Genomic DNA, 27,398 nt, shown 5'->3' with positions numbered 1-27,398 from the left:
GGGACCAAGGTGGGACTCTGTGCGGCCTCCTCTCCTGCGCTGGGACTCTCTCGTCTCCACACACAGCATTCTGAAAGGCCCAGATTTAACGGAACTAGTGGCCCAGGTCTGGTTGTGTCTCAGTGCTATGCCTCCAGTCAGCGGTGCCTCCAGCATCACAGGCTGGTAATCAGGGGCCTGACTGTCTGGGGAACCACAGACGTGGGCCTGTGACCCCCTCCTCCCAGCGTTCATCGGGCTGTCCAGCTGGAAACTACTTGCGTCTGTCGACCTTGAGAAAAGCATTGTAAAATAACACTGATGATCCATTGGTTCATTTTCAAACACTGCGAGTGAACATTACACACAAATAACACTGTGGTCAGTGGGGTAGGTTTTCACATTGTGTGATATTGTAAAATGGGTGATAGCGAATCAGCGGCCGATTCACATCTCCCTCCATCATTATTTCCATTGATTTCAATCTCCCCAATCCCTCCAATCTCCACTCTCCCAATCCCTCCACTCTCCACTCTCCCAATCTCCACCCTCTCAATCCCTCCAATCCCTCCCCTCTCCCAATCCCTCCACTCTCCCAATCTCCACCCTCTCAATCCCTCCAATCCCTCCCCTCTCCCAAACCCTCCACTCTCCACTCTCCCAATATCCACCCTCTCAATCCCTCCAATCCCTCCCCTCTCCCAATCCCTCCAATCTCCCCTCTCCCAATCTCCACCCTCTCAATCCCTTCACTCTCCCAATCCCTCCAACCTTCTCTCTCCCAATCCCTCCACTCTCCCAATCCCTCCAATCTTCTCTCTCCCAATCCCTCCACTCTCCCAATTCCTCCAACCTTCTCTCTCCCAATCCCTCCACTCTCCCAATTCCTCCACTCTCCCAATTCCTCCAACCTTCTCTCTCCCAATCCCTCCACTCTCCCAATTCCTCCAACCTTCTCTCTCCCAATCCTTCCACTCTCCCAATTCCTCCACTCTCCACTCTTCCAATCCCTCCAATCTCAAAATCACTCCAATCCCTCCAATCTCTACTCTCCCAATCTCTCCAATCTACCCCAATGTTTCATTTTTAACAATCCTACTGTCAAGTGGGAGCCTTGTTGCGATGACCGTGTCTTTTCTGGGTTCACGATTGAGTTCGATTCTTTCAATTTCGCTTGCCGTGTTCGGCCCCTGAAGTCTCAGTTTCTAACAGCTTTGTGCGTGCGTGTGGTCTTTCACACCTTACAACTAGTTTCTGATTAGTTTTCATTGTTTGGTTCCTCAGTGGAGATCTCCTCATGGTGCTGCTGTCCCTCATCATGGTCTCCTTGGCCCTGTTCAGGAGGGTTGTCCCTTTGGGTTGGACCATGGACCATGTCCAGTCTTTTCTCTGTACCGTCTGCCACGTTCGCCACCAGCTTCCGAAGGATGGGGGTCGTTGGGATGAGTGGTTTCTTGGTCAGGGTAGCGTTGCCTGTCGCTTGACCCTGTTTGGTAGCGGTGGTGGCCACTGCACTGGGAGGCGAGGCAGGGAATCCGCAGACGGAAGTCTCCTTGGGTCTCTTGAACCCATCTGCGGAGATTGCTGCAGCCTCTGATGACTGGCATTTGCGGTCCCTATCCAGGGCGGCTAGCTTGCGATGGGCTTTGGAGATATTCTCTCCTCGGGGTCTGGATCTCAACTCCTCTTTGGGACTCGACCGCTGTCTCTGAAAGCTACCAAACCTTTTCAGCATTGCCTGGACGGTCCCAGCTCCAATTCCATCCGCCGGGCTCCCCCAAATCTTGGGGGACCTCTTCGCTTCTCCCGCCATTACGTAGACCGTTGTCACCTTCTGGTCGTTGGCGGTGGCTTGGGGGTCACCGGAGGTCGCCGTGGGCTCCCCGCCTTCCGGTGGCTGAGGGGCTTTCTTAGCGTTGGAGACGGTCCGTCTGCAGTCGCCGGCTCTGGCCCGCGGGGAGGGTTTGCTGTGTCGAGGGCAGGCCTCGGTCTCCGGGTAAATCCCGGGCAGGTTGGCGCACTGGTAGGGTTGGCAGACAACGGATGGGTTGTCACGAGCCCCGGGGTCCGACTGGATGGGCGACAGTTTGCTGAGAGTCCACGAGAGCTTTCTCTTCTTTTGGGGGTTGGCGGTTTGATCCAGCCTGCCGTCGGGCGCGGACCCTCGCCTCACCTCAGGCCCGAACTTGGTCCCTTCCGCAAACGAGACAGAGGGCCTCTTGGCCTTGACGATGCTGGAGGTTCTGGGAATGGACAGCGGCTGTAAAGCATCTTCGCTGCTCAGCTCCGCAGGGAAATAGTTGCACCTGGAACTCAACTCCTGAAATCCCCCCGCGGGGACCAGGGAACCGATTCCTGAAACAAAGAGAGGAAAAAACATTAACAGAAACATCTCATCGCTGGTTTATTCTCCACTTCTCTGAAGGTGCTGACTCTCCCTGGGGTACAGTCTCTAAAGGTGCTGACTCTCCCTGGGGTACAGTCCCTGACAGTGCTGACTCTCCCTGGGGTACAGTCCCTGAAGGTGCTGACTCTCCCTGGGGTACAGTCCCTGAAGGTGCTGACTCTCCCTGGGGTACAGTCCCTGAAGGTGCTGACTCACCCTGGGGTACAGTCCCTGAAGGTGCTGACTCTCCCTGGGGTACAGTCCCTGAAGGTGCTGACTATCCCTGGGGTACAGTCCCTGAAGGTGCTGACTCTCCCTGGGGTACAGTCCCTGACGGTGCTGACTCTCCCTGGGGTACAGTCCCTGAAGGTGCTGACTCTCCCTGGGGTACAGTCCCTGAAGGTGCTGACTCTCCCTGGGGTACAGTCCCTGACGGTGCTGACTCTCCCTGGGGTACAGTCCCTGAAGGTGCTGACTCTCCCTGGGGTACAGTCCCTGAAGGTGCTGACTCTCCCTGGGGTACAGTCCCTGAAGGTGCTGACTCTCCCTGGGGTACAGTCCCTGAAGGTGCTGACTCTCCCTGGGGTACAGTCCCTGAAGGTGCTGACTCTCCCTGGGGTACAGTCCCTGAAGGTGCTGACTCTCCCTGGGGTACAGTCCCTGAAGGTACTGACTCTCCCTGGGGTACTGTCCCTGACGGTGCTGACTCTCCCTGGGGTACAGTCCCTGAAGGTGCTGATTCTCCCTGGGGTACAGTCCCTGAAGGTGCTGACTCTCCCTGGGGTACAGTCCCTGAAGGTACTGACTCTCCCTGGGGTACTGTCCCTGAAGGTGCTGACTCTCCCTGGGGTACAGTCCCTGACGGTGCTGACTCTCCCTGGGGTACAGACCCTGACGGTGCTGACTCTCCCTGGGGTACAGTCCCTGAAGGTGCTGACTCTCCCTGGGGTACAGTCCCTGACGGTGCTGACTCTCCCTGGGCTACAGTCCCTGAAGGTGCTGACTCTCCCTGGGCTACAGTCCCTGAAGGTGCTGACTCTCCCTGGGGTACAGTCCCTGAAGGTGCTGACTCTCCCTGGGGTACAGTTCCTGAAGGTACTGACTCTCCCTGGGGTACAGTCCCTGAAGGTGCTGACTCTCCCTGGGGTACAGTTCCTGAAGGTGCTGACTCTCCCTGGGGTACAGTCCCTGAAGGTGCTGACTCTCCCTGGGGTACAGTCCCTGAAGGTGCTGACTCTCCCTGGGGTACAGTCCCTGAAGGTGCTGACTCTCCCTGGGGTACAGTCCCTGAAGGTGCTGACTCTCCCTGGGGTACAGTTCCTGAAGGTACTGACTCTCCCTGGGGTACAGTCCCTGAAGGTGCTGACTCTCCCTGGGGTACAGTTCCTGAAGGTGCTGACTCTCCCTGGGGTACAGTCCCTGAAGGTGCTGACTCTCCCTGGGGTACAGTTCCTGAAGGTACTGACTCTCCCTGGGGTACAGTCCCTGAAGGTGCTGACTCTCCCTGGGGTACAGTCCCTGAAGGTGCTGACTCTCCCTGGGGTACAGTCCCTGACGGTGCTGACTCTCCCTGGGGTACAGTCCCTGAAGGTACTGACTCTCCCTGGGGTACAGTTCCTGAAGGTACTGACTCCCTGGGGTACAGTCCCTGAAGGTGCTGACTCTCCCTGGGGTACAGTTCCTGAAGGTGCTGACTCTCCCTGGGGTACAGTCCCTGAAGGTGCTGACTCTCCCTGGGGTACAGTCCCTGAAGGTGCTGACTCTCCCTGGGGTACAGTTCCTGAAGGTGCTGACTCTCCCTGGGGTACAGTCCCTGAAGGTGCTGACTCTCCCTGGGGTACAGTCCCTGAAGGTGCTGACTCTCCCTGGGGTACAGTCCCTGAAGGTGCTGACTCTCCCTGGGCTACAGTCCCTGAAGGTGCTGACTCTCCCTGGGGTACAGTCCCTGAAGGTGCTGACTCTCCCTGGGGTACAGTCCCTGAAGGTGCTGACTCTCCCTGGGCTACAGTCCCTGAAGGTGCTGACTCTCCCTGGGGTACAGTCCCTGAAGGTGCTGACTCTCCCTGGGGTACAGTCCCTGACGGTGCTGACTCTCCCTGGGGTACAGTCCCTGAAGGTGCTGACTCTCCCTGGGGTACAGTCCCTGAAGGTGCTGACTCTCCCTGGGCTACAGTCCCTGAAGGTGCTGACTCTCCCTGGGGTACAGTCCCTGACGGTGCTGACTCTCCCTGGGGTACAGTCCCTGACGGTGCTGACTCTCCCTGGGGTACAGTCCCTGACGGTGCTGACTCTCCCTGGGGTACAGTCCCTGACGGTGCTGACTCTCCCTGGGCACAACTTGCCTCAATTATCTTTGCCAATTCCTTGTACAATCTCGAACGTCACCTAGAAATCTCCTTTCCACAGGAAACAAACCCAATTTCCTCAATCTTGTTTCATAATTTGAATCCCTAATTCCCAGGATTATCTTTACTGCTCCTCTCCACCCTCTCGAGGGGACTAAACTCGACCCTGTGATGAGGTGAGTCAAGCTGCCTACGATGGGGTGGGCAGTACCCCCGGTTACGATGTAGGGCTGTATTTGAGCATCGTCGCTGCCCCCGTCTCCCCTTACCGTCCCGAGGGGGTACACAGTACACGGGCTCCTCATCATCCGACTCGAAGGAGGAGAAGGACATGGAATCCCAGCCTGCAGACGGCGAGTCGATGAAACTGCAGTTAAAACTGACGTCAGCATCGTGGTGAGAAACTGCAAGGGAAAGAGATCCAGAGTTACACTCGCTTCACACCTCCTCGTGTGACACACTCACACACCGCCTCGTGTGACACGCTCACTCACCTCCTCGTGTGACATACTCACACACCTCCTCGTGTGACACGCTCACTCACCTCCTCGTGTGACACGCTCACTCACCTCCTCGTGTGACACACTCACACACCTCCTCGTGTGACACGCTCACTCACCTCCTCGTGTGACACACTCACACACCGCCTCGTGTGACACGCTCACTCACCTCCTCGTGTGACACGCTCACTCACCTCCTCGTGTGACACGCTCACTCACCTCCTCGTGTGACACGCTCACTCACCGCCTCGTGTGACACGCTCACTCACCTCCTCGTGTGACACGCTCACTCACCTCCTCGTGTGACACGTTCACACCGCCTCGTGTGACACACTCACTCACCTCCTCGTGTGACACGCTCACTCACCTCCTCGTGTGACACGTTCACACCGCCTCGTGTGACACACTCGCTCACCAGCAGCGGGTTTAAATCCCTCAGTGAACTGTTTTTAGTGCACTAGTTAACACTTGCCTGTCAATTTCCCTCGTGCGCTGTTTTAACGAAGATGAAGCCATTTCCTGTTTCTATTCTCTGTGTTTGTGCGGATTTGCAGGAGATCAGTGTGAAACAACCCACTCTGCTCCATACAAACAATTCATTCACACTTTAACATCTTTTAATGGGGAAGAGATCATTTGTACATCAGGAATTGCACCTCAAGAAACATCGACTTTGTTTCATCTCCTTGTTTTGTTTCCTCTTTCAGTGTTTCAAAAGAGCAGAAGGTGCAATGAAAGAATGAAAGATTTGCATTTATACACCGCCTTTCACGACCTCATGACGTCCCAAAGTGCTTTACAGACAATGAAGTACATTTTGAAGTGTAGTCACTGTTGTAATGTAGGAAACACAGCAGCCAATTTGCGCACAGCAAGATCCCACAAACAGCAATGTGATAATGACCAGATCATCTGTTTCAGTGATGTTGGTTGAGGGATAAATATTGGCCCCAGGACACCAGGGAGAACTCCCCTGCTCTTCTTCAAAATAGTGGCCGTGGGATCTTTTACATCCACCTGAGAGGGCAGACAGGGACCTTGGTTTAACGTCTCGTCCGAAAGACGGCACCTCCGACAGTGCAGCACTCCCTCAGCACTGACCCTCCGACAGTGCAGCGCTCCCTCAGCACTGACCCTCCGACAGTGCAGCGCTCCCTCAGCACTGACCCTCCGACAGTGCAGCGCTCCCTCAGCACTGACCCTCCGACAGTGCAGCGCTCCCTCAGCACTGACCCTCCGACAGTGCAGCGCTCCCTCAGCACTGACCCTCCGACAGTGCAGCGCTCCCTCAGCACTGACCCTCCGACAGTGCAGCACTCCCTCAGTACTGACCCTCCGACAGTGCAGCACTCCCTCAGTACTGACCCTCCGACAGTGCAGCACTCCCTCAGTACTGACCCTCCGACAGTGCGGCGCTCCCTCAGTACTGACCCTCCGACAGTGCAGCGCTCCCTCAGTACTGACCCTCCGACAGTGCAGCGCTCCCTCAGTACTGACCCTCCGACAGTGCAGCGCTCCCTCAGTACTGACCCTCCGACAGTGCAGCACTCCCTCAGTACTGACCCTCCGACAGTGCAGCGCTCCCTCAGTACTGACCCTCCGACAGTGCGGCGCTCCCTCAGTACCGACCCTCCGACAGTGCAGCACTCCCTCAGTACTGACCCTCCGACAGTGCGGCGCTCCCTCAGTACTGACCCTCCGACAGTGCAGCGCTCCCTCAGTACTGACCCTCCGACAGTGCGGCGCTCCCTCAGTACTGACCCTCCGACAGTGCGGCGCTCCCTCAGTACTGCACTGGGAGCGTTGGCCTGGATTATGGGTTCAAGTCTCTGGAGTGGGGCTTGAACCCATGACCTTCTGACTCAGAGGTGAGAGGTTGTGCCGTAGGGCCTGGGAGAAGCTGCCCAGAGCAGGGATTTAATAAAAAAGAGCTGCCATATTGAACACAATGGAGAAGCAGGCCGACTCGTTCCAAAGTTCTGAACACGCAAGATAATAAATGGTGGGGATCATTTGAACCCTTCCCGCCCGGTGTGAACCAAGGAGGTGGGCAGTTAAAACCTCCCGGTTTACTGACCGCCTGAAAACAGCCATAATCCCCCCACCCCCGACTGCGATTTTAACCTGCTCCCCTGAACAGGCCACAAAGACGTCTGTCCGAAGCTCTGGGGCAGGGGTCCTTCTTTACATACACGGCGGGTCCCGATGACGTCACCGGGAACCGACTGCGATTTTAACTCGGGCCCTGAGCGGGGGAAGCCAGGCGGACCCGGGGCAGAAGAGGATCAGGGCCACGAGGGGCCAAGAAAGGGAGTCTCCATTTTAAAGAACACCTGCGGCCCTTGGCCTGGCTGATGGAGAAGGACAGAGATCGATTCCTTGATATTATACGGTGCTGCCAGGAGTACCAGGATCGACTAGCAACGTAGAGAATCAGTAGGACGACCTCTCTATGGATGGACAGGGTCTGTCGGTCACACTGGAAATCAAGAGGTGCTGTTCACAGTTATTTTCACAAAATGAACTGGGATTATGATCTAAATCAATAACTAATCAATAACTAATTGATAACTAATCAATAACTGATCAATAACTGATCGATAATTAATTGATAACTAATCAATAATTAATCATTAACTAATCGATAACTAATCGATAATTGATCAATAACTAATCAATAACTAATCAATAACTAATCAATAACTGGTCCGAGCACTGGGCAACGTTCACTTTTACCCGTGATTTTTGGGAGCTTTTGATTTCCAAACGAGAAGCAGGGCACAGCGGAGCTGAGATTGGCCAGAACTCCCTGCACATGATGTTTCATCCTCGCTATTGGTCCGCTGCCTTCATCCAACATCCTGCACAGAACAGAGAGGAGCAAGAGAGTAATATCAGTAATACACCCTGTATCAGCGAGAGAGTAATATCAGTAACACACACCCTGTATCAGCAAGAGAGTAATATCAGTAATACACACCCTGTATCAGCAAGAGAGTAATATCAGTAATACACCCTGTATCAGCAAGAGAGTAATATCAGTAACACACCCTGTATCAGCAAGAGAGTAATATCAGTAATACACCCTGTATCAGCAAGAGAGTAATATCAGTAATACACACCCTGTATCAGCAAGAGAGTAATATCAGTAATACACCCTGTATCAGCAAGAGAGTAATATCAGTAATACACCCTGTATCAGCAAGAGAGTAATATCAGTAATACACCCTGTATCAGCAAGAGAGTAATATCAGTAATACACACCCTGTATCAGCAAGAGAGTAATATCAGTAATACACCCTGTATCAGCAAGAGAGTAATATCAGTAATACACCCTGTATCAGCAAGAGAGTAATATCAGTAATACACACCCTGTATCAGCAAGAGAGTAATATCAGTAATACACCCTGTATCAGCAAGAGAGTAATATCAGTAACACACACCCTGTATCAGCAAGAGAGTAATATCAGTAACACACACCCTGTATCAGCAAGAGAGTAATATCAGTAATACACACCCTGTATCAGCAAGAGAGTAATATCAGTAACACACACCCTGTATCAGCAAGAGAGTAATATCAGTAATACACCCTGTATCAGCAAGAGAGTAATATCAGTAATACACCCTGTATCAGCAAGAGAGTAATATCAGTAATACACCCTGTATCAGCAAGAGAGTAATATCAGTAATACACACCCTGTATCAGCAAGAGAGTAATATCAGTAATACACCCTGTATCAGCAAGAGAGTAATATCAGTAACACACACCCTGTATCAGCAAGAGAGTAATATCAGTAACACACACCCTGTATCAGCAAGAGAGTAATATCAGTAATACACACCCTGTATCAGCAAGAGAGTAATATCAGTAACACACACCCTGTATCAGCAAGAGAGTAATATCAGTAATACACCCTGTATCAGCAAGAGAGTAATATCAGTAACACACACCCTGTATCAGCAAGAGAGTAATATCAGTAATACACCCTGTATCAGCAAGAGAGTAATATCAGTAACACACACCCTGTATCAGCAAGAGAGTAATATCAGTAACACACACCCTGTATCAGCAAGAGAGTAATATCAGTAATACACACCCTGTATCAGCAAGAGAGTAATATCAGTAACACACACCCTGTATCAGCAAGAGAGTAATATCAGTAATACACACCCTGTATCAGCAAGAGAGTAATATCAGTAACACACACCCTGTATCAGCAAGAGAGTAATATCAGTAACACACACCCTGTATCAGCAAGAGAGTAATATCAGTAATACACACCCTGTATCAGCAAGAGAGTAATATCAGTAACACACACCCTGTATCAGCAAGAGAGTAATATCAGTAACACACACCCTGTATCAGCAAGAGAGTAATATCAGTAACACACACCCTGTATCAGCAAGAGAGTAATATCAGTAACACACACCCTGTATCAGCAAGAGAGTAATATCAGTAACACACACCCTGTATCAGCAAGAGAGTAATATCAGTAACACACACCCTGTATCAGCAAGAGAGTAATATCAGTAACACACACCCTGTATCAGCAAGAGAGTAATATCAGTAACACACACCCTGTATCAGCAAGAGAGTAATATCAGTAACACACACCCTGTATCAGCAAGAGAGTAATATCAGTAACAGACACCCTGTATCAGCAAGAGAGTAATATCAGTAACACATCCTGTATCAGCAAGAGAGTAATATCAGTAACACATCCTGTATCAGCAAGAGAGTAATATCAGTAACACACACCATGTATCAGCAAGAGAGTAATATCAGTAACACACACCCTGTATCAGCAAGAGAGTAATATCAGTAACACACATCCTGTATCAGCAAGAGAGTAATATCAGTAACACACACCCTGTATCAGCAAGAGAGTAATATCAGTAACACACCTTGAATCAGTAACACATGACCAACAGGAGCAACACACAACCATCAGGAGTGAGACAGAGGAGATTTACTGGAATGGTACCAGGGATGAGGGACTTTCGTCCTAATAAGAGACTGGGATTGTCGTCCTCAGACCAGAGGAGGTTAAGGGCACTTTTCCCTCTAAGCTGCGTGCATGCGCGGCCGGGCAGCGGTCTGTTGTGGGCTGCGCACTTAAACATTCCGTCCGTGCACCAAACCAGTGCTCTCAGTCCCTCTCCCACACTGACCAGTCCCCTGGCTCCTGTCCCACACTGACCAGTGCCCAGACCCATCTCTCACACTGACCAGTGCCCAGACCCCTCTCTCACACTGACCAGTGCCCAGACCCCTCTCTCACACTGACCAGTGCCCAGACCCCTCTCTCACACTGACCAGTGCCCAGACCCCTCTCTCACACTGACCAGTGCCCAGACCTCTCTCTCACACTGACCAGTGCCCAGTCCCCTCCCCCACACTGACCAGTGCCCAGACCCCTCTCACACACTGACCAGTGCCCAGACCCCTCTCTCACACTGACCAGTGCCCAGACCCCTCTCTCACACTGACCAGTGCCCAGACCCCTCTCTCACACTGACCAGTGCCCAGTCCCCTCCCCCACACTGACCAGTGCCCAGACCCCTCTCACACACTGACCAGTCCCCAGACCCCTCTCACACACTGACCATTGCCCAGACCCCTCCCCCACACTGACCAGTGCCCAGACCCCTCTCTCACACTGACCAGTGCCCAGACCCCCCTCTCACACTGACCAGTGCCCAGACCCCTCTCACACACTGACCATTGCCCAGACCCCTCCCCCACACTGACCAGTGCCCAGACCCCTCTCTCACACTGACCAGTGCCCAGACCCCTCTCTCACGCTGACCAGTGCCCAGACCCCTCCCCCACACTGACCAGTGCCCAGACCCCTCTCTCACACTGACCAGTGCCCAGACCCCTCTATCACAATGACCAGTGCCCAGATCCCTCTCTCACACTGACCAGTGCCCAGACCCCTCTCACACTGACCAGTGCCCAGACCCCCCTCTCACACTGACCAGTGCCCAGACCCCTCCCCCACACTGTCCAGTGCCCAGACCCCTCTCTCACACTGACCAGTGCCCAGACCCCTCTCACACTGACCAGTGCCCAGACCCCCCTCTCACACTGACCATTGCCCAGACCCCTCTCACACACTGACCAGTGCCCAGACCCCCCTCTCACACTGACCAGTGCCCAGACCCCTCCCCCACACTGACCAGTGCCCAGGTCCTCCTCTCACACTGACCAGTGCCCAGACCCCCCTCTCACACTGACCAGTCCCCAGACCCCCCTCTCACACTGACCAGTCCCCAGAGCCCCCTCTCACACTGACCAGTCCCCAGACCCCCCTCTCACAGTGACCAGTCCCCAGACCCCCCTCTCACACTGACCAGTGCCCAGGTCCCCCTCTCACACTGACCAGTCCCCAGACCCCCCTCTCACAGTGACCAGTCCCCAGACCCCCCTCTCACACTGACCAGTCCTCAGGCCCTTCTCTCACAGTGACCAGTCCCCAGACCCCCCTCTCACACTGACCAGTGCCCAGGTCCCCCTCTCACACTGACCAGTGCCCAGACCCCCCTCTCACACTGACCAGTGCCCAGGTCCCCCTCTCACACTGACCAGTCCTCAGGCCCTTCTCTCACAGTGACCAGTGCCCGGACCCCAGGCCATTCAGAGACCAGGCACCTCCTCCCAATCAGAGACCAGGCATCTCCACCCAATCAGAGACCTGGCATCTCCACCCAATCAGAGACCAGGCATCTCCCCCCAATCAGAGACCAGGCATCTCCACCCAATCAGACACCAGGCATCTCCACCCAATCAGAGACCAGGCACATCCCCCCAATCAGAGACCAGGCATCTCCCCCCAATCAGAGACCAGGCATCTCCCCCCAATCAGAGACCAGGCATCTCCCCCCAATCAGAGACCAGGCACGTCCTCCCAATCAGAGCCTTGGCATCTCCACCCAATCAGAGACCAGGCACCTCCACCCAATCAGAGACCAGGCACCTCCACCCAATCAGAGACCAGGCATCTCCACCCAATCAGGGATCAGGCATCTTCTCCCAATCAGAGACCAGAAACCGCCACCCAATCAGAGACCAGGCACCTCCATCCAATCAGAGATCAGGCACCTCCTCCCAATCAGAGACCAGGCATCTCCCCCCAATCAGAGACCAGGCACCTCCACCCAATCAGAGACCAGGCACCTCCACCCAATCAGAGATCAGGCATCTCCACCCAATCAGAGGCCAGGCACCTCCACCCAGTCAGAGACCAGGCATCTCCGCCCAATCAGAGACCAGGCATCTCCACCCAATCAGAGACCAGGCACCTCCACCCAATCAGAGACCAGGCATCTCCACCCAATCAGAGACCAGGCACCTCCACCCAGTCAGAGACCAGGCACCTCCACCCAATCAGAGACCAGGCATCTCCACCCAATCAAAGACCAGGCACCTCCACCCAATCAGAGACCAGGCACCTCCACCCAATCAGAGACCAGGCACCTCCTCCCAATCAGAGACCTGGCACCTCCCCCCAATCAGAGACCTGGCACCTCCTCCCAATCAGAGACCTGGCATCTCCCCCCAATCAGAGACCAGGCATCTCCCCCCAATCAGAGACCAGGCACCTCCACCCAATCAGAGACCAGGCACCTCCACCCAATCAGAGACCAGGCATCTCCACCCAATCAGAGGCCAGGCACCTCCACCCAATCAGAGGCCAGGCATCTCCACCCAATCAGAGGCCAGGCATCTCCACCCAATCAGAGGCCAGGCATCTCCACCCAATCAGAGACCAGGTACGTCCTCCCAATCAGAGCCTTGGCATCTCCCCCCAATCAGAGACCAGGCATCTCCCGCCAATCAGAGACCAGGCACCTCCACCCAATCAGAGACCAGGCATCTCCACCCAATCAGAGGCCAGGCACCTCCACCCAATCAGAGGCCAGGCACCTCCACCCAATCAGAGGCCAGGCACCTCCATCCAATCAGAGATCAGGCATCTTCTCCCAATCAGAGACCAGGCACCTCCACCCAATCAGAGACCAGGAACCTCCACCCAATCAGAGACCAGGCACCTCCTCCCAATCAGAGACCAGGCATCTCCACCCAATCAGAGAGCAGGCACCTCCATCCAATCAGAGATCAGGCATCTTCTCCCAATCAGAGACCAGGCACCTACACCCAATCAGAGACCAGGAACCTCCTCCCAATCAGAGACCTGGCACCTCCCCCCAATCAGAGACCAGGCATCTCCACCCAATCAGAGACCAGGCACCTCCATCCAATCAGAGATCAGGCATCTTCTCCCAATCAGAGACCAGGCACCTCCACCCAATCAGAGACCAGGCACCTCCTCCCAATCAGAGACCTGGCATCTCCCACCAATCAGAGACCAGGTACCTCCCCCCAATCAGAGACCAGGCATCTCCCCCCAATCAGAGACCAGGCACCTCCACCCAATCAGAGACCAGGCACCTCCTCCCAATCAGAGACCTGGCATCTCCCACCAATCAGAGACCAGGTACCTCCTCCCAATCAGAGACCTGGCACCTCCCCCCAATCAGAGACCTGGCACCTCCTCCCAATCAGAGACCTGGCATCTCCCACCAATCAGAGACCAGGTACCTCCTCCCAATCAGAGACCTGGCATCTCCCACCAATCAGAGACCAGGTACCTCCTCCCAATCAGAGACCTGGCATCTCCCACCAATCAGAGACCAGGTACCTCCTCCCAATCAGAGACCAGGCATCTCCCCCCAATCAGAGACCAGGCATCTCCCCCCGATCAGAGACCAGGCACCTCCACCCAATCAGAGACCAGGCACCTCCACCCAATCAGAGACCAGAAACCGCCACCCAATCAGAGACCAGGCACATCCACCCAATCAGAGACCTGGCATCTCCCGCCAATCAGAGACCAGGCACCTCCACCCAATCAGAGATCAGGCATCTCCACCCAATCAGAGACCAGGCACCTCCACCCAATCAGAGATCAGGCATCTCCCCCCAATCAGAGACCAGGCACCTCCCCCCAATCAGAGACCAGGCATCTTCACCCAATCAGAGACCAGGCACCTCTACCCAATCAGAGACCAGGCACCTCCATCCAATCAGAGACCAGGCATCTTCTCCCAATCAGAGACCAGGCATCTCCCCCCAATCAGAGACCAGGCATCTCCCCCCAATCAGAGACGAGGCACCTCCTCCCAATCAGAGACCAGGCACCTCCACCCAGAGACCAGGCACTTCCACCCAATCAGAGACCAGGGACCTCCATCCAATCAGAGATCAGGCATCTTCTCCCAATCAGAGACCAGGCACCTCCACCCAATCAGAGATCAGGCATCTTCTCCCAATCAGAGACCAGGCACCTCCACCCAATCAGAGACCAGGCACCTCCTCCCAATCAGAGACCAGGCACCTCCCACCAATCAGAGACCAGGCATCTCCACCCAATCAGAGACCAGGCATCTCCATCCAATCAGAGATCAGGCATCTTCTCCCAATCAGAGACCAGGCACCTCCACCCAATCAGAGACCAGGCACCTCCTCCCAATCAGAGACCTGGCACCTCCCCCCAATCAGAGACCAGGCACCTCCTCCCAATCAGAGACCTGGCATCTCCCACCAATCAGAGACCAGGTACCTCCCCCCAATCAGAGACCAGGCATCTCCCCCCAATCAGAGACCAGGCACCTCCACCCAATCAGAGAGCAGGCACCTCCACCCAATCAGAGACCAGAAACCGCCACCCAATCAGAGACCAGGCACATCCACCCAATCAGAGACCAGGCATCTCCCACCAATCAGAGCCCAGGCATCTCCTCCCTATCAGAGACCAGGCACCTCCCCCCAATTAGAGACCAGACATCTCCCGCCAATCAGAGACCAGGCACCTCCACCCAATCAGAGATCAGGCATCTCCCCCCAATCAGAGACCAGGCACCTCCCCCCAATCAGAGACCAGGCACCTCCACCCAATCAGAGACCAGGCACCTCCACCCAATCAGAGACCAGGCATCTCCCCCCAATCAGAGACCAGGCACCTCCACCCAATCAGAGACCAGGCCTCTTCTCCCAATCAGAGACCAGGCACCTCCACCCAATCAGAGACCAGGTACCTCCTCCCAATCAGAGACCTGGCACCTCCCCCCAATCAGAGACCAGGCATCTCCACCCAATCAGAGACCAGGCACCTCCATCCAATCAGAGATCAGGCATCTTCTCCCAATCAGAGATCAGGCATCTTCTCCCAATCAGAGACCAGGTACCTCCCCCCAATCAGAGACCAGGCATCTCCACCCAATCAGAGACCAGGCACCTCCATCCAATCAGAGATCAGGCATCTTTCCTCACTCAGAGACCAGGCATCTCCACCCAATCAGAGACCAGACACCTCCACCCAATCAGAGATCAGGCATCTCCACCCAATCAGAGGCCAGGCACCTTCACCCAATCAGAGACCAGGCATCTCCACCCAATCAGAGACCAGGCACCTCCACCCAATCAGAGACCAGGCATCTCCACCCAATCAGAGACCAGGCACCTTCACCCAATCAGAGACCAGGCACCTCCCCCCAATCAGAGACCTGGCACCTCCACCCAATCAGAGACCAGGCACCTCCACCCAATCAGAGACCAGGCACCTCCTCCCAATCAGAGACCTGGCATCTCCCACCAATCAGAGACCAGGTACGTCCTCCCAATCAGAGACCTGGCATCTCCCCCCAATCAGAGACCAGGCATCTCCCCCCAATCAGAGACCAGGCATCTCCCCCCAATCAGAGACCAGGCACCTCCTCCCAATCAGAGACCAGGCACCTCCTCCCAATCAGAGACCTGGCATCTCCCCCCAATCAGAGACCAGGCACCTCCTACCAATCAGAGACCTGGCATCTCCCACCAATCAGAGACCAGGTACGTCCTCCCAATCAGAGACCAGGCACCTCCCCCCAATCAGAGACCAGGCATCTCCCCCCAATCAGAGACCAGGCATCTCCCCCCAATCAGAGACCAGGCACCTCCACCCAATCAGAGACCAGGCATCTTCTCCCAATCAGAGACCAGGCACCTCCACCCAATCATAGATGAGGGGCCCTTACATCGAGGCAGCCAAAACTAATGAGACCTGCAGGATGTACAATCGGAATGTGATAATTTTTTAAATCCTGCTGAGGATTCAGTGGGGGAGAGGGGGAGCTTTAATTAAACTGTTCCCTATCCCCAAATTTACACTGACTGATTTAACAGCTGTTTGTATTTCTGACTCAATTTTAAAATTCTGATTGCAAACAATTTGGGCTCGAATTTAGCAGGCCTGCGGGTTCCCAGCGGGTGGTCCTCCGGGAGCGTGGTCAACAGGCTCGGCGAAATTAGTGGGTTGCCCACGCGATCGTAGCAGGCAACCCACTAATAGGAATCAATTACCTGCTCTACCGGGGTCCGCGGCGCTGGCCTGCGCGTCGGTCGGGCTGCGCATGCGCAGTACGATCTGTCAGCTGGAGGCTCTCTAGTTAAAGGGGCAGTCCTCCACTGACAGATGCTGCAACCAATGGGACAAATTGCAGCATGGAGCAGCCCAGGGGGAAGGCTGCTCCCAGTTTAATGATGCCTCACCCCAGGTATCATCAGATGGGGTTAGGAGGAGGGGGAGGACACAGATCTTCCCCCCGGCGGGCGGGAGGAAGCGGCCTGCCTCTGCCACCAAGAAGGCCTGGCTCGAGGTGGCAGAGGGGGTCACCTGCGCCACCAACATATCGCCCACCTGCATACAGTGCAGGAGGCGCTGCAATGACCGCAGTAGGTCAGCCGCAGTGAGAACATGAAGTCTTTCCCCTACACTCCGTCTGCCACAACACTGCCCCCACCCCACATCTCCTTCGGCACCGCCAACACTATTCTGTCACATCACCTTTCATACCCACTCACACCCCATCCTCATCTTACCTCCACCTACTCACCTCGCCAGTACTCATCCTGCCACTAACACGCGACCCAATCCTCATACAATCTCATTGCTCCATCCCATACTCACCCTCTCGTGCATCTCCCTCACGGCCAGCCTCACTCAACCTGCCACCACCTGTGCTGCAGCCACAGGGCATGCATCACATATGTGCAGTAGGCAGCGTAAGGCAAACGTCTCGTCAGCATGAAGGGGGTGCACAAGGGTGTCTGAGGGTTTGTCATGGGTGTTACCCATATTGAATTTCAGAGCAACAAACAGCACAGATTATATTGACACCACCACTGCCATGTCTCCGCGAATCCTGTCCGTTGTGTCCAATAATGCCCGCTCCTGGGTATCACTATGAGGACCCACCACTGATGCCACCCATCGTGTTACTGCAGAGTAGGTGCAGGTGTATTTGCAGGGCTCGTCCGCGCAGACGACTGAGAGACATCGGCGGTGTAGCCGGCTGCACCCTGGAAGGATGCGGAGGAGAAGGTGTGGAGGGCAGTGGTGACTTTGCCAGCGACAGGTAAGCAGTTGGTGCTGGGGCCAGCCAGGAGCAGCTCGGCATGAAAGAGGCTGCAGATTTCCACGACTACATGTCGAGCGAATCTGCGCCTCCCTGTGCACTGCTGCTCGGAGAGGTCCGGGGAGCTGCGCCTCGGTCTGTGGACCCTGTGGTGAGGGTAGTGCCCTCTGCGACGCGTCTCTCTCTGCGGTAGCCCTCCCTCCTGCTGTGCAGGTGGGCGTGCAACAACACCGTGTTGGGGGGATCCACGTCTCTGCGGCGGACGGCGGGGACTGCGAGGCTGCTGGTGCTGGTCATGCTCTTCGTCCTCCGAGGGTGTCCACACACCACCCAACTGGCAGGTGTTGGTCTGAGGGGTTGTGCAGGGTAGGTGGGTGGTTCCTCGGACTGGGGCTGCGGTTTCGTGTCGGTCTGTCCTCTGGCTTGGCGGGGGGTGGTGGAGGGCAGGGGTTGCCCTATGTGACGCGGTGGCCTCCTGCGTGGGTGAGGGCTCTCCCCCGTGGAGCGCACCTTGGCACCTGCCACAGGCTGCTGGCTGCAACACGCCTGGTTGGAGGGAGACTGTTTCCCCCAGTGTGGGAAACTCACTGCCTTGAACCTAAAATCCCACACTTCCTCTTTTGACAGCTGCTTCAGCTCATTAACTGACCACAATGAGCAAGTTAAGTACTCTCAAGTGGAACCCCGCTGGCTTTAATTGCCTGCGGGATTCCCACCAGCGGGGCTTGCGTGCGCAGCCCCGCACGTCAGCGCGGTACCCGGAAGTGGCCGGGATTTCGTCGCGATCCGGTCACGTGACCGGATATCGGGATTTTCGGGGCCACCCCACTGGGAACCCGCCGGAAACACGATCCCAAAATCGAGCCCTTTATTTCTGTTTGAATCAGAGTCATTAAACTGATTCAACAAAAAGCTGATTGGAATCGTTCCCATCAGATAATTTTTAATAAAATATAACGAGACGGGTCTGCTCAATCCTCGTGCAACTTAAGAAACCCATTTCAAAAACTATATAAATTTATCAGCCAATATAACATTAAATTGTTACAATTATCCATTATTTTGTACATTTGTTCTGTTTGTTATTTACCCTGAATAATGTTTTCTAAAACGATCTTCTATTTAAAGTTGTGATTTTTTAGGGTGGTGAACACAGCCTCTATATCGATGCACAAAACAGATTCATTCCACACATGGCCGAAAAGAAATAGAGGGCACCTTGGTTAAGGGGAGATTTAATCGAGGTGTTCAAATCATGAAGGGTTTTGACAGAGTAAATAAGGAGAAACTGTTTCCAGTGGCAGGAGGGTCGGTGACCAGAGGACACAGATTTAAGATAATTGGCAAAAGAATCAGAGGGGGAGATGAGGAGAAAACAATTTTTTTTACACAGCGAGTTGTGATGATCTGGAATGCGCTGCCTGAAAGGGCGGTGGAAGCAGATTCAATAATAACTTTCAAAAGGGAATTGGATAAATACTTGAAAAGGAAAAGTTTGCAGGGCTATGGGGAAAGAGCAGGGGAGTGGGACTAATTGGATAGCTCTTTCAAAGAGCCAGCACAGGCACGATGGGCCAAATGGCCTCCTCCTGTGCTGTAAGATGCTATGATTCTCTCTGCTTTTTCCACTCCTTACTGAAATGCCTGGTTATCTTGCAGTCTTCAGTTCTGATGAAGGGGTCACTCCCCGAAACTTTACAACCCGGTCTTTCCTGGTCACAGATTCCGGCTAACCTGCTGCCAGCAATTCCTGTTCTTACCCCCGTGCTGGAACCGACTCGGGGAATGCTTTACCTCCCAGTGCAACTTCCAGCAGACGGGCCATGAAACATTCACCCAAAGAGACCGCGGGCGTGCGATCAGTTCCTACCTGTTCTTGTGATCAGTGTTATCGTTCCCACAGCAACAGCAGCAGAAAATGCAGAGGAGGACGAGGAGGGAAAGCAGGACAGCGGCAATCACAACACCTGTCTTATCTGCAAAAACATAAAACAATCACAGTGCTGGGCAGACTACGGCTGAAAGGCCAAGTGAGGTCCCAAAGTTCTCAAGAGGCATCATGGAACTGGAGTGGGCAGGAGACCCTTTGCATACAAATAGGCCACTGGGGCCAGCCAATCCCTGTTGGTGTTTATCTTCCACACGAGCAGTAATCCTAACCCTGAACCCGCCCTGTTCCCATATTCCTTTATTCCCATTTCCTTCAAACACTTGTTTAACCTGTTCTTAAGAAGAGGGCGCGATTTTAATTCGACCTGCCCTGCGGTTCAAAGGTTAAGAGGTTGTAGGGATAGGCAGAGTGAAGGTTGGAGAAAACTAGTCTAATCCCCACTCCCCGTACCCATTAATACCCCACCCAGTCTAATCCCCACTCCCCGTACCCATTAATACCCCACCCAGTCTAATCCCCACTCCCCGTACCCATTAATACCCCACCCAGTCTAATCCCCACTCCCCGTACCCATTAATACCCCACCCAGTCTATTCCCCACTCCCTGTACCCATTAATACCCCACCCAGTCTAATCCCCACTCCCCGTACCCATTAATACCCCACCCAGTCTATTCCCCACTCCCTGTACCCATTAATACCCCACCCAGTCTAATCCCCACTCCCCGTACCCATTAATATCCCACCCAGTCTAATCCCCACTCCCCGTACCCATTAATACCCCACCCAGTCTAATCCCCACTCCCCGTACCCATTAATACCCCACCCAGTCTAATCCCCACTCCCTGCACCCATTAATACCCCACCCAGTCTAATCCCCACTCCCCGTACCCATTAATACCCCACCCAGTCTAATCCCCACTCCACGTACCCATTAATACCCCACCCAGTCTAATCCCCACTCCCTGCACCCATTAATACCCCACCCAGTCTAATCCCCACTCCCCGTACCCATTAATACCCCACCCAGTCTAATCCCACTCCCCGCACTCATTAATACCCCTCCCAGTCTAATCCCCACTCCCCGCACTCATTAATACCCCACCCAGTCTAATCCCCACTCCCCGTACCCATTAATACCCCACCCAGTCTAATCCCCACTCCCTGCACCCATTAATACCCCACCCAGTCTAATCCCCACTCCCCGTACCCATTAATACCCCTCCCAGTCTAATCCCCACTCCCCGCACTCATTAATACCCCACCCAGTCTAATCCCCACTCCCCGTACCCATTAATACCCCACCCAGTCTAATCCCCACTCCCCGTACCCATTAATACCCCACCCAGTCTAATCCCCACTCCCCGTACCCATTAATACCCCACCCAGTCTAATCCCACTCCCCGCACTCATTAATACCCCTCCCAGTCTAATCCCACTCCCCGCACTCATTAATACCCCACCCAGTCTAATCCCACTCCCCGCACTCATTAATACCCCTCCCAGTCTAATCCCACTCCCCGCACTCATTAATACCCCACCCAGTCTAATCCCACTCCCCGCACTCATTAATATCCCACCCAGTCTAATCCCCACTCCCTGCACCCATTAATACCCCACCCAGTCTAATCCCCACTCCTCGTACCCATTAATACCCCACCCAGTCTAATCCCCACTCCCCGTACCCATTAATACCCCTCCCAGTCTAATCCCACTCCCCGCACTCATTAATACCCCACCCAGTCTAATCCCACTCCCCGCACTCATTAATACCCCACCCAGTCTAATCCCCACTCCCCGTACCCATTAATACCCCTCCCAGTCTAATCCCACTCCCCGCACTCATTAATACCCCACCCAGTCTAATCCCACTCCCCGTACTCATTAATACCCCACCCAGTCTAATCCCACTCCCCGCACTCATTAATACCCCACCCAGTCTAATCCCCACTCCCCGCACTCATTAATACCCCACCCAGTCTAATCCCCACTCCCTGCACCCATTAATATCCCACCCAGTCTAATCCCCACTCCCTGCACCCATTAATACCCCACCCAGTCTAATCCCACTCCCCGCACTCATTAATACCCCACCCAGTCTAATCCCCACTCCCTGCACCCATTAATATCCCACCCAGTCTAATCCCCACTCCCCGTACCCATTAATACCCCACCCAGTCCAATCCCACTCCCCGCACCCATTAATATCCCACCCAGTCTAATCCCCACTCCCCGCACCCATTAATATCCCACCCAGTCTAATCCCCACTCCCTGCACCCATTAATACCCCACCCAGTCTAATCCCCACTCCTCATACCCATTAATATCCCACCCAGTCTAATCCCCACTCCCTGCACCCATTAATATCCCACCCAGTCTAATCCCCACTCCCCGTACCCATTAATACCCCACCCAGTCTAATCCCCACACCCCGTACCCATTAATACCCCACCCAGTCTAATCCCCACTCCCTGCACCCATTAATATCCCACCCAGTCTAATCCCCACTCCCCGTACCCATTAATATCCCACCCAGTCAATTCCCCACTCCCCGTACCCATTAATACCCCACCCAGTCTAATCCCCACTCCCCGTACCCATTAATATCCCACCCAGTCAATTCCCCACTCCCCGTACCCATTAATACCCCACCCAGTCTAATCCCCACTCCCCGTACCCATTAATACCCCACCCAGTCTAATCCCCACTCCCTGCACCCATTAATATCCCACCCAGTCTAATCCCCACTCCCCGTACCCATTAATATCCCACCCAGTCTACTCCCCACTCCCCGTACCCATTAATATCCCACCCAGTCAATTCCCCACTCCCCGTACCCATTAATACCCCACCCAGTCTACTCCCCACTCCCCGTACCCATTAATATCCCACCCAGTCTACTCCCCACTCCCCGTACCCATTAATATCCCACCCAGTCCACTCCCACTCCCCGTACCCATTAATACCCCACCCAGTCTACTCCCCACTCCCCGTACCCATTAATATCCCACCCAGTCAATTCCCCACTCCCCGTACCCATTAATACCCCACCCAGTCTACTCCCCACTCCCCGTACCCATTAATACCCCACCCAGTCTACTCCCCACTCCCCGTACCCATTAATACCCCACCCAGTCTATTCCCCACTCCCTGTACCCATTAATACCCCACCCAGTCTAATCCCCACTCCCCGTACCCATTAATATCCCACCCAGTCTAATCCCCACTCCCCGTACCCATTAATACCCCACCCAGTCCACTCCCACTCCCCGTACCCATTAATATCCCACCCAGTCTAATCCCCACTCCCCGTACCCATTAATACCCCACCCAGTCTAATCCCCACTCCCCGTACCCATTAATACCCCACCCAGTCTAATCCCCACTCCCTGTACCCATTAATACCCCACCCAGTCTACTCCCACTCCCATTAATATCCCACCCAGTCTACCCCCACTCCCCGTACCCATTAATACCCCACCCAGTCTAATCCCCACTCCCCGTACCCATTAATATCCCACTCAGTCTACTCCCACTCCTCATACCCTTCGATATCTCACCCAGTCTAATTCCACTCTCCTGCTCACTCCCCACACCCTTTGGCCACTGGACAGTGAGCAGGATTTTTTCCCCTTTCCTCATCCAGGGGCAACGGGACTAATTGTCGCGCCCACTACTGTCACCAGAGCTGAGATCAGCGAATTGAGCACAGACTATCCCGGGCAGTGTGGTTCAGTCCCACTCCTGGCAGTCCACTGAGTCCCTGAGCCGAGGGAGGATCGAAAACAGGGCATTAATGATGATTAAAGCAGAACATTTGAGACACAGTAAACATGGGTGTGGAAACAGGCTCCATCTCAGGAACTGAATCATGGGGTAACAGGAAAGTGTTGGAATTACTTACTGAAATGACACACTCCAGTCACATGGTCACAGGAGGCTCCCAGACACCGACAGGACGTTGAACAGTTTGTTCCGTGATATCCATTCGGGCAGGTGGAATTACAGCTAGAAAATCAACCAAAATCACCTCTGAGGGCAAGACTGGAAAATGACATTCAAATTCTGCTGTGTTTTGTAAGCAAAAGTTCTCGATGAATTAATTAACTCTTGGCCTGCTGATCACACAGCGTTTCTGTACAGTTACACAGTGAGTGACCCTTACCCTGAATAAACAGGGACTCTGTCCAGATACACAGTGAGTGACCCTTACCCTGAATAAACAGTGACTCTGTACAGTTACACAGTGAGTGACCCTCACCCTGAATAAACAGCGACTCTGTCCAGTTACACAGTGAGTGACCCTCACCCTGAATAAACAGGGACTCTGTACAGTTACACAGTGAGAGACCCTCACCCTGAATAAACAGCGACTCTGTACAGTTACACAGTGAGAGACCCTCACCCTGAATAAACTGCGACTCTGTACAGTTACACAGTGAGTGACCCTCACCCTGAATAAACAGCGACTCTGTCCAGTTACACAGTGAGTGACCCTTACCCTGTTGAATAAACAGCTACCCTGTATAATTCCGACTGTGCGTATCAAAAGGTGTGTAGTACCTGTCTCTTTGTATATGTAAGTGTACAATCTCTTTGTATATGTAAGTGTACAATCTCTTTGTATATGTAAGTGTACAATCTCTTTGTATATGTAAGTGTACAATCTCTTTGTATATGTAAGTGTAATCAATTTTACAACACCAAGTTATAGTCCAGCAATTTTATTTTAAATTCACAAGCTTTCGGAGGCTTCCTCCTTCGTCAGGTATATGTAAGTGTACATAGGACTGCAACTGACTCCTTACCTGTCTCCAGTATATCCCGTGTCACAGACGCACACCCCTGTGACGTGATGACACTTTCCGTGGTAACACTCTGGACAGGTAGATTGGCAGCCCACCCCAAAGGTTCCAGGCACACAGAACGAATCACACCTGGGCACCAACATAAAGATTAGTCATTGTGCCCCCACAGACTATACAACTGATTCCTAATGTCAAAAATATCAAACATGGAACATGACTTAGCTAAATCTGGACCAGTGAGAAGGTCATGGGTTCGAGCCGCACTCCAGAGAATTAAGCCCATAATCCAGCTGTCACTCCCAGTGTCAGTACTGAGGGAGTGCTGCACTGTCAGAGGTGCCGTCTTTCGGATGAGACGTTAAACCGAGGCCCCGTCTGCTTCTCAGGTGGATGTAAAAAGATCCCACAGCCACTATTCAAAGAAGAGCAGGGGAGTTCTCCCCGGTGTCCTGGGCCAATATTTATCCCTCAACTAACATCAGAAACAGATACTCTCGTCATCTATCTCATTGCAGTTTGTGGGAACTTGCTGTGCGCAAACTGGCTGCTGCGATTCCTACCAAGCAAAACTAACTAACCGTCAGAAATAATTCATGTGAAACACTTTGGGACAACAACAACAACTTGCATTTATATAGCACCTTTAACGTAGTAAAACGTCCCAAGGCGCTTCACAGGAGCGATTATCAAACAAAATTTGACACCGAGCCACATAAGGAGATATTAGGACAGGCGACCAAAAGCTTGGTCAAAGAGGTAGGTTTTAAGGAGCGTCTTAAAGGAGGAGAGAGAGGCGGAGAGGTTTAGGGAGGGAATTCCAGAGCTTAGGGCCGAGGCAGCTGAAGGCACGGCCGCCAATGGTGGAGCGATTAAAATCGGGGATGCGCAAGAGGCCAGAATTGGAGGAGCGCAGAGATCTCGGAGGGTTGTAGGGCTGGAGGAGGTTACAGAGATAGGGAGGGGCGAGGGCCATGGAGGGATTTGAACACAAGGATGAGAATTTTAAAATTGAGGCTTTGCTGGACTGGGAGCCAATGTAGGTCAGCGAGCACAGGGACATCCTGAGGATGTGAAAGGCACTATCTAAATGCATGTTCTTTCTTTACCGAATCACTTCTGTCACCCAAAGAAATCGGCTTCAAAACACAAAGCAAAAGGCGAAGAGGATTCCCGTACCTGGGCCCGCTCCATCCCGGATTGCAGGCGTGACAAATCCCGGTCTCCGCGTTGCAGAATTCCCCATCCCGGCACCCGGGGCACTTCTCCGTGCACTTGTCTCCGTGGAAGCCCGGGGAGCAGGGCTGGTCACAGCGGCTCCCGTTCCAGCCTGGCTCGCAGGCCAGACAGAAACCATCGACGGGAGAGCAGGGCTGGGCTCCCATACAGCGGCCGCACCTGTGAGGGAAGGACAACGCACGTCAGGTATTCGAACGGACGGCGCGCCTAGTCGCAGAGATTTATAACAGAATAGCCGAGCTCCCCCGGGCATCGAACGCGGGGAGGTAAAGTCCACGTATAGTGTTCAGGTAAAGTGGGCCTGGACCAGGACACACAGTCGTAACTCAGAGCCCAGTGTAAAGTCAGACATTCTGACCTTACTTTTACATTTCTATTATAAATTCTTACGTCCACTTTTATAATGGAAAAACCTATGTAAACTTGTCACACTGTAATTACAACAACAACAACAACAACAACAACGTGTATATTTATAGAACCTTTAATGTAGTAAAACGTCCCGAGGCGTTTCACAGGGGGAAAATTATCAAACAAAATTTGACACCGAACCACATAAGGAGATACTACGACAGGTGACCAAAAGCTCGGTCAAAGAGGTAGGTTTTAAGGAGCGTCTTAAAGGAGGAGAGAGGGGCGGAGGGGTTTAGGGAGGGAATTCCAGAGCTTAGGGTCTAGGCCGCCAATGGTGGAGCGATTAAAATCGGGGATGTGCAAGAGGCCAGAATTGGAGGAGCGCCGAGATCTCGGAGGGTTGTAGGGGCTGGAGGAGGTTACAGAGATAGGGAGGGAGCGAGGGCCGTGGAGGGATTTGAACATGAGGATGAACATTTTAAAATCGAGGCCTTGGTGGACGGGGAGCCAATGGAGGTCAGCGAGCTTATCCTGCCGCCAGTGGTGGTACTGCAGTGCCCCACTAGAAGGAGGGTGTAATTACAGCGTGACAGTTTACATTGGTTTTCTCCGTTGTAAAAGTGGACGTAGGAATTTATAACAGAAAAGGTTTACAGGAAGTGCAGGCAGTCCTAAGATTTTTAACACATTATATAGTTACAGCCAGTTATGGCTGGTGTAATACTATGCGATTGTTCTAGTATTGTACAGCATGCAGTGACAGCAATCTGCGCATAAAATACAGTAAATGTGCAATATCTATAAGTATACTGGTCGACCTCCCCTAGTGCACACAAGGGAATGAAGAGCAAATGTAGTCTTCAGATGGAAGGGATTAGAAGGGGCAGATAATTGGACCAGGGCAAACAGACATTTTAAAGTCATGCATTCAAGTCCTCACTCCAGAGACTTGAGCATGTAATCCAGGCCGACACTCCCAGTGCAGTACTGAGGGAGCGCTGCACTGTCGGAGGGTCAGTACTGAGGGAGCGCTGCACTGTCGGAGGGTCGGTACTGAGGGAGCGCTGCACTGTCGGAGGGTCGGTACTGAGGGAGCGCTGCACTGTCGGAGGGTCAGTGCTGAGGGAGCGCTGCACTGTCGGAGGGTCAGTACTGAGGGAGCGCTGCACTGTCGGAGGGTCAGTGCTGAGGGAGCGCCGCACTGTCGGAGGGTCAGTACTGAGGGAGCGCTGCACTGTCAGAGGGTCGGTACTGAGGGAGCGCTGCACTGTTGGAGGGTCAGTGCTGAGGGAGCGCCGCACTGTCGGAGGGTCAGTACTGAGGGAGCGCTGCACTGTCGGAGGGTCAGTGCTGAGGGAGCGCTGCACTGTCGGAGGGTCAGTACTGAGGGAGCGCTGCACTGTCGGAGGGTCAGTGCTGAGGGAGCGCCGCACTGTC

General features: G+C 53.7%; 1 protein-coding gene across 2 annotated transcripts in view; it reads right to left on the bottom strand.

Annotated features, from left to right (window-relative positions):
* Positions 1–822: 822 nt before the first annotated feature.
* The window catches only part of scarf1 (scavenger receptor class F, member 1), a 45,050-nt gene continuing 18,474 nt past the window's right edge, over positions 823–27,398 (bottom strand). For both annotated transcript variants that reach the window (XM_068008546.1, XM_068008545.1), the window contains exons 5-11: positions 25,548–25,766; positions 24,372–24,500; positions 23,468–23,571; positions 19,543–19,648; positions 7,947–8,071; positions 4,980–5,114; positions 823–2,334 (exon numbers count right to left, since the gene is read on the bottom strand). In XM_068008546.1, coding sequence (XP_067864647.1) covers positions 1,238–2,334; positions 4,980–5,114; positions 7,947–8,071; positions 19,543–19,648; positions 23,468–23,571; positions 24,372–24,500; positions 25,548–25,766 — 1,915 coding nt within the window. In that variant the 3' untranslated portion in view covers positions 823–1,237. The remainder of the gene's footprint in view (positions 2,335–4,979; positions 5,115–7,946; positions 8,072–19,542; positions 19,649–23,467; positions 23,572–24,371; positions 24,501–25,547; positions 25,767–27,398) is intronic.

Source organism: Heptranchias perlo, chromosome 28 (assembly GCF_035084215.1).
Source record: "Heptranchias perlo isolate sHepPer1 chromosome 28, sHepPer1.hap1, whole genome shotgun sequence".
NCBI lineage: Eukaryota > Metazoa > Chordata > Chondrichthyes > Hexanchiformes > Hexanchidae > Heptranchias > Heptranchias perlo.
Note: the sequence above shows the minus strand (reverse complement) of the source record. Positions and strands in the feature narration are given on the sequence as shown.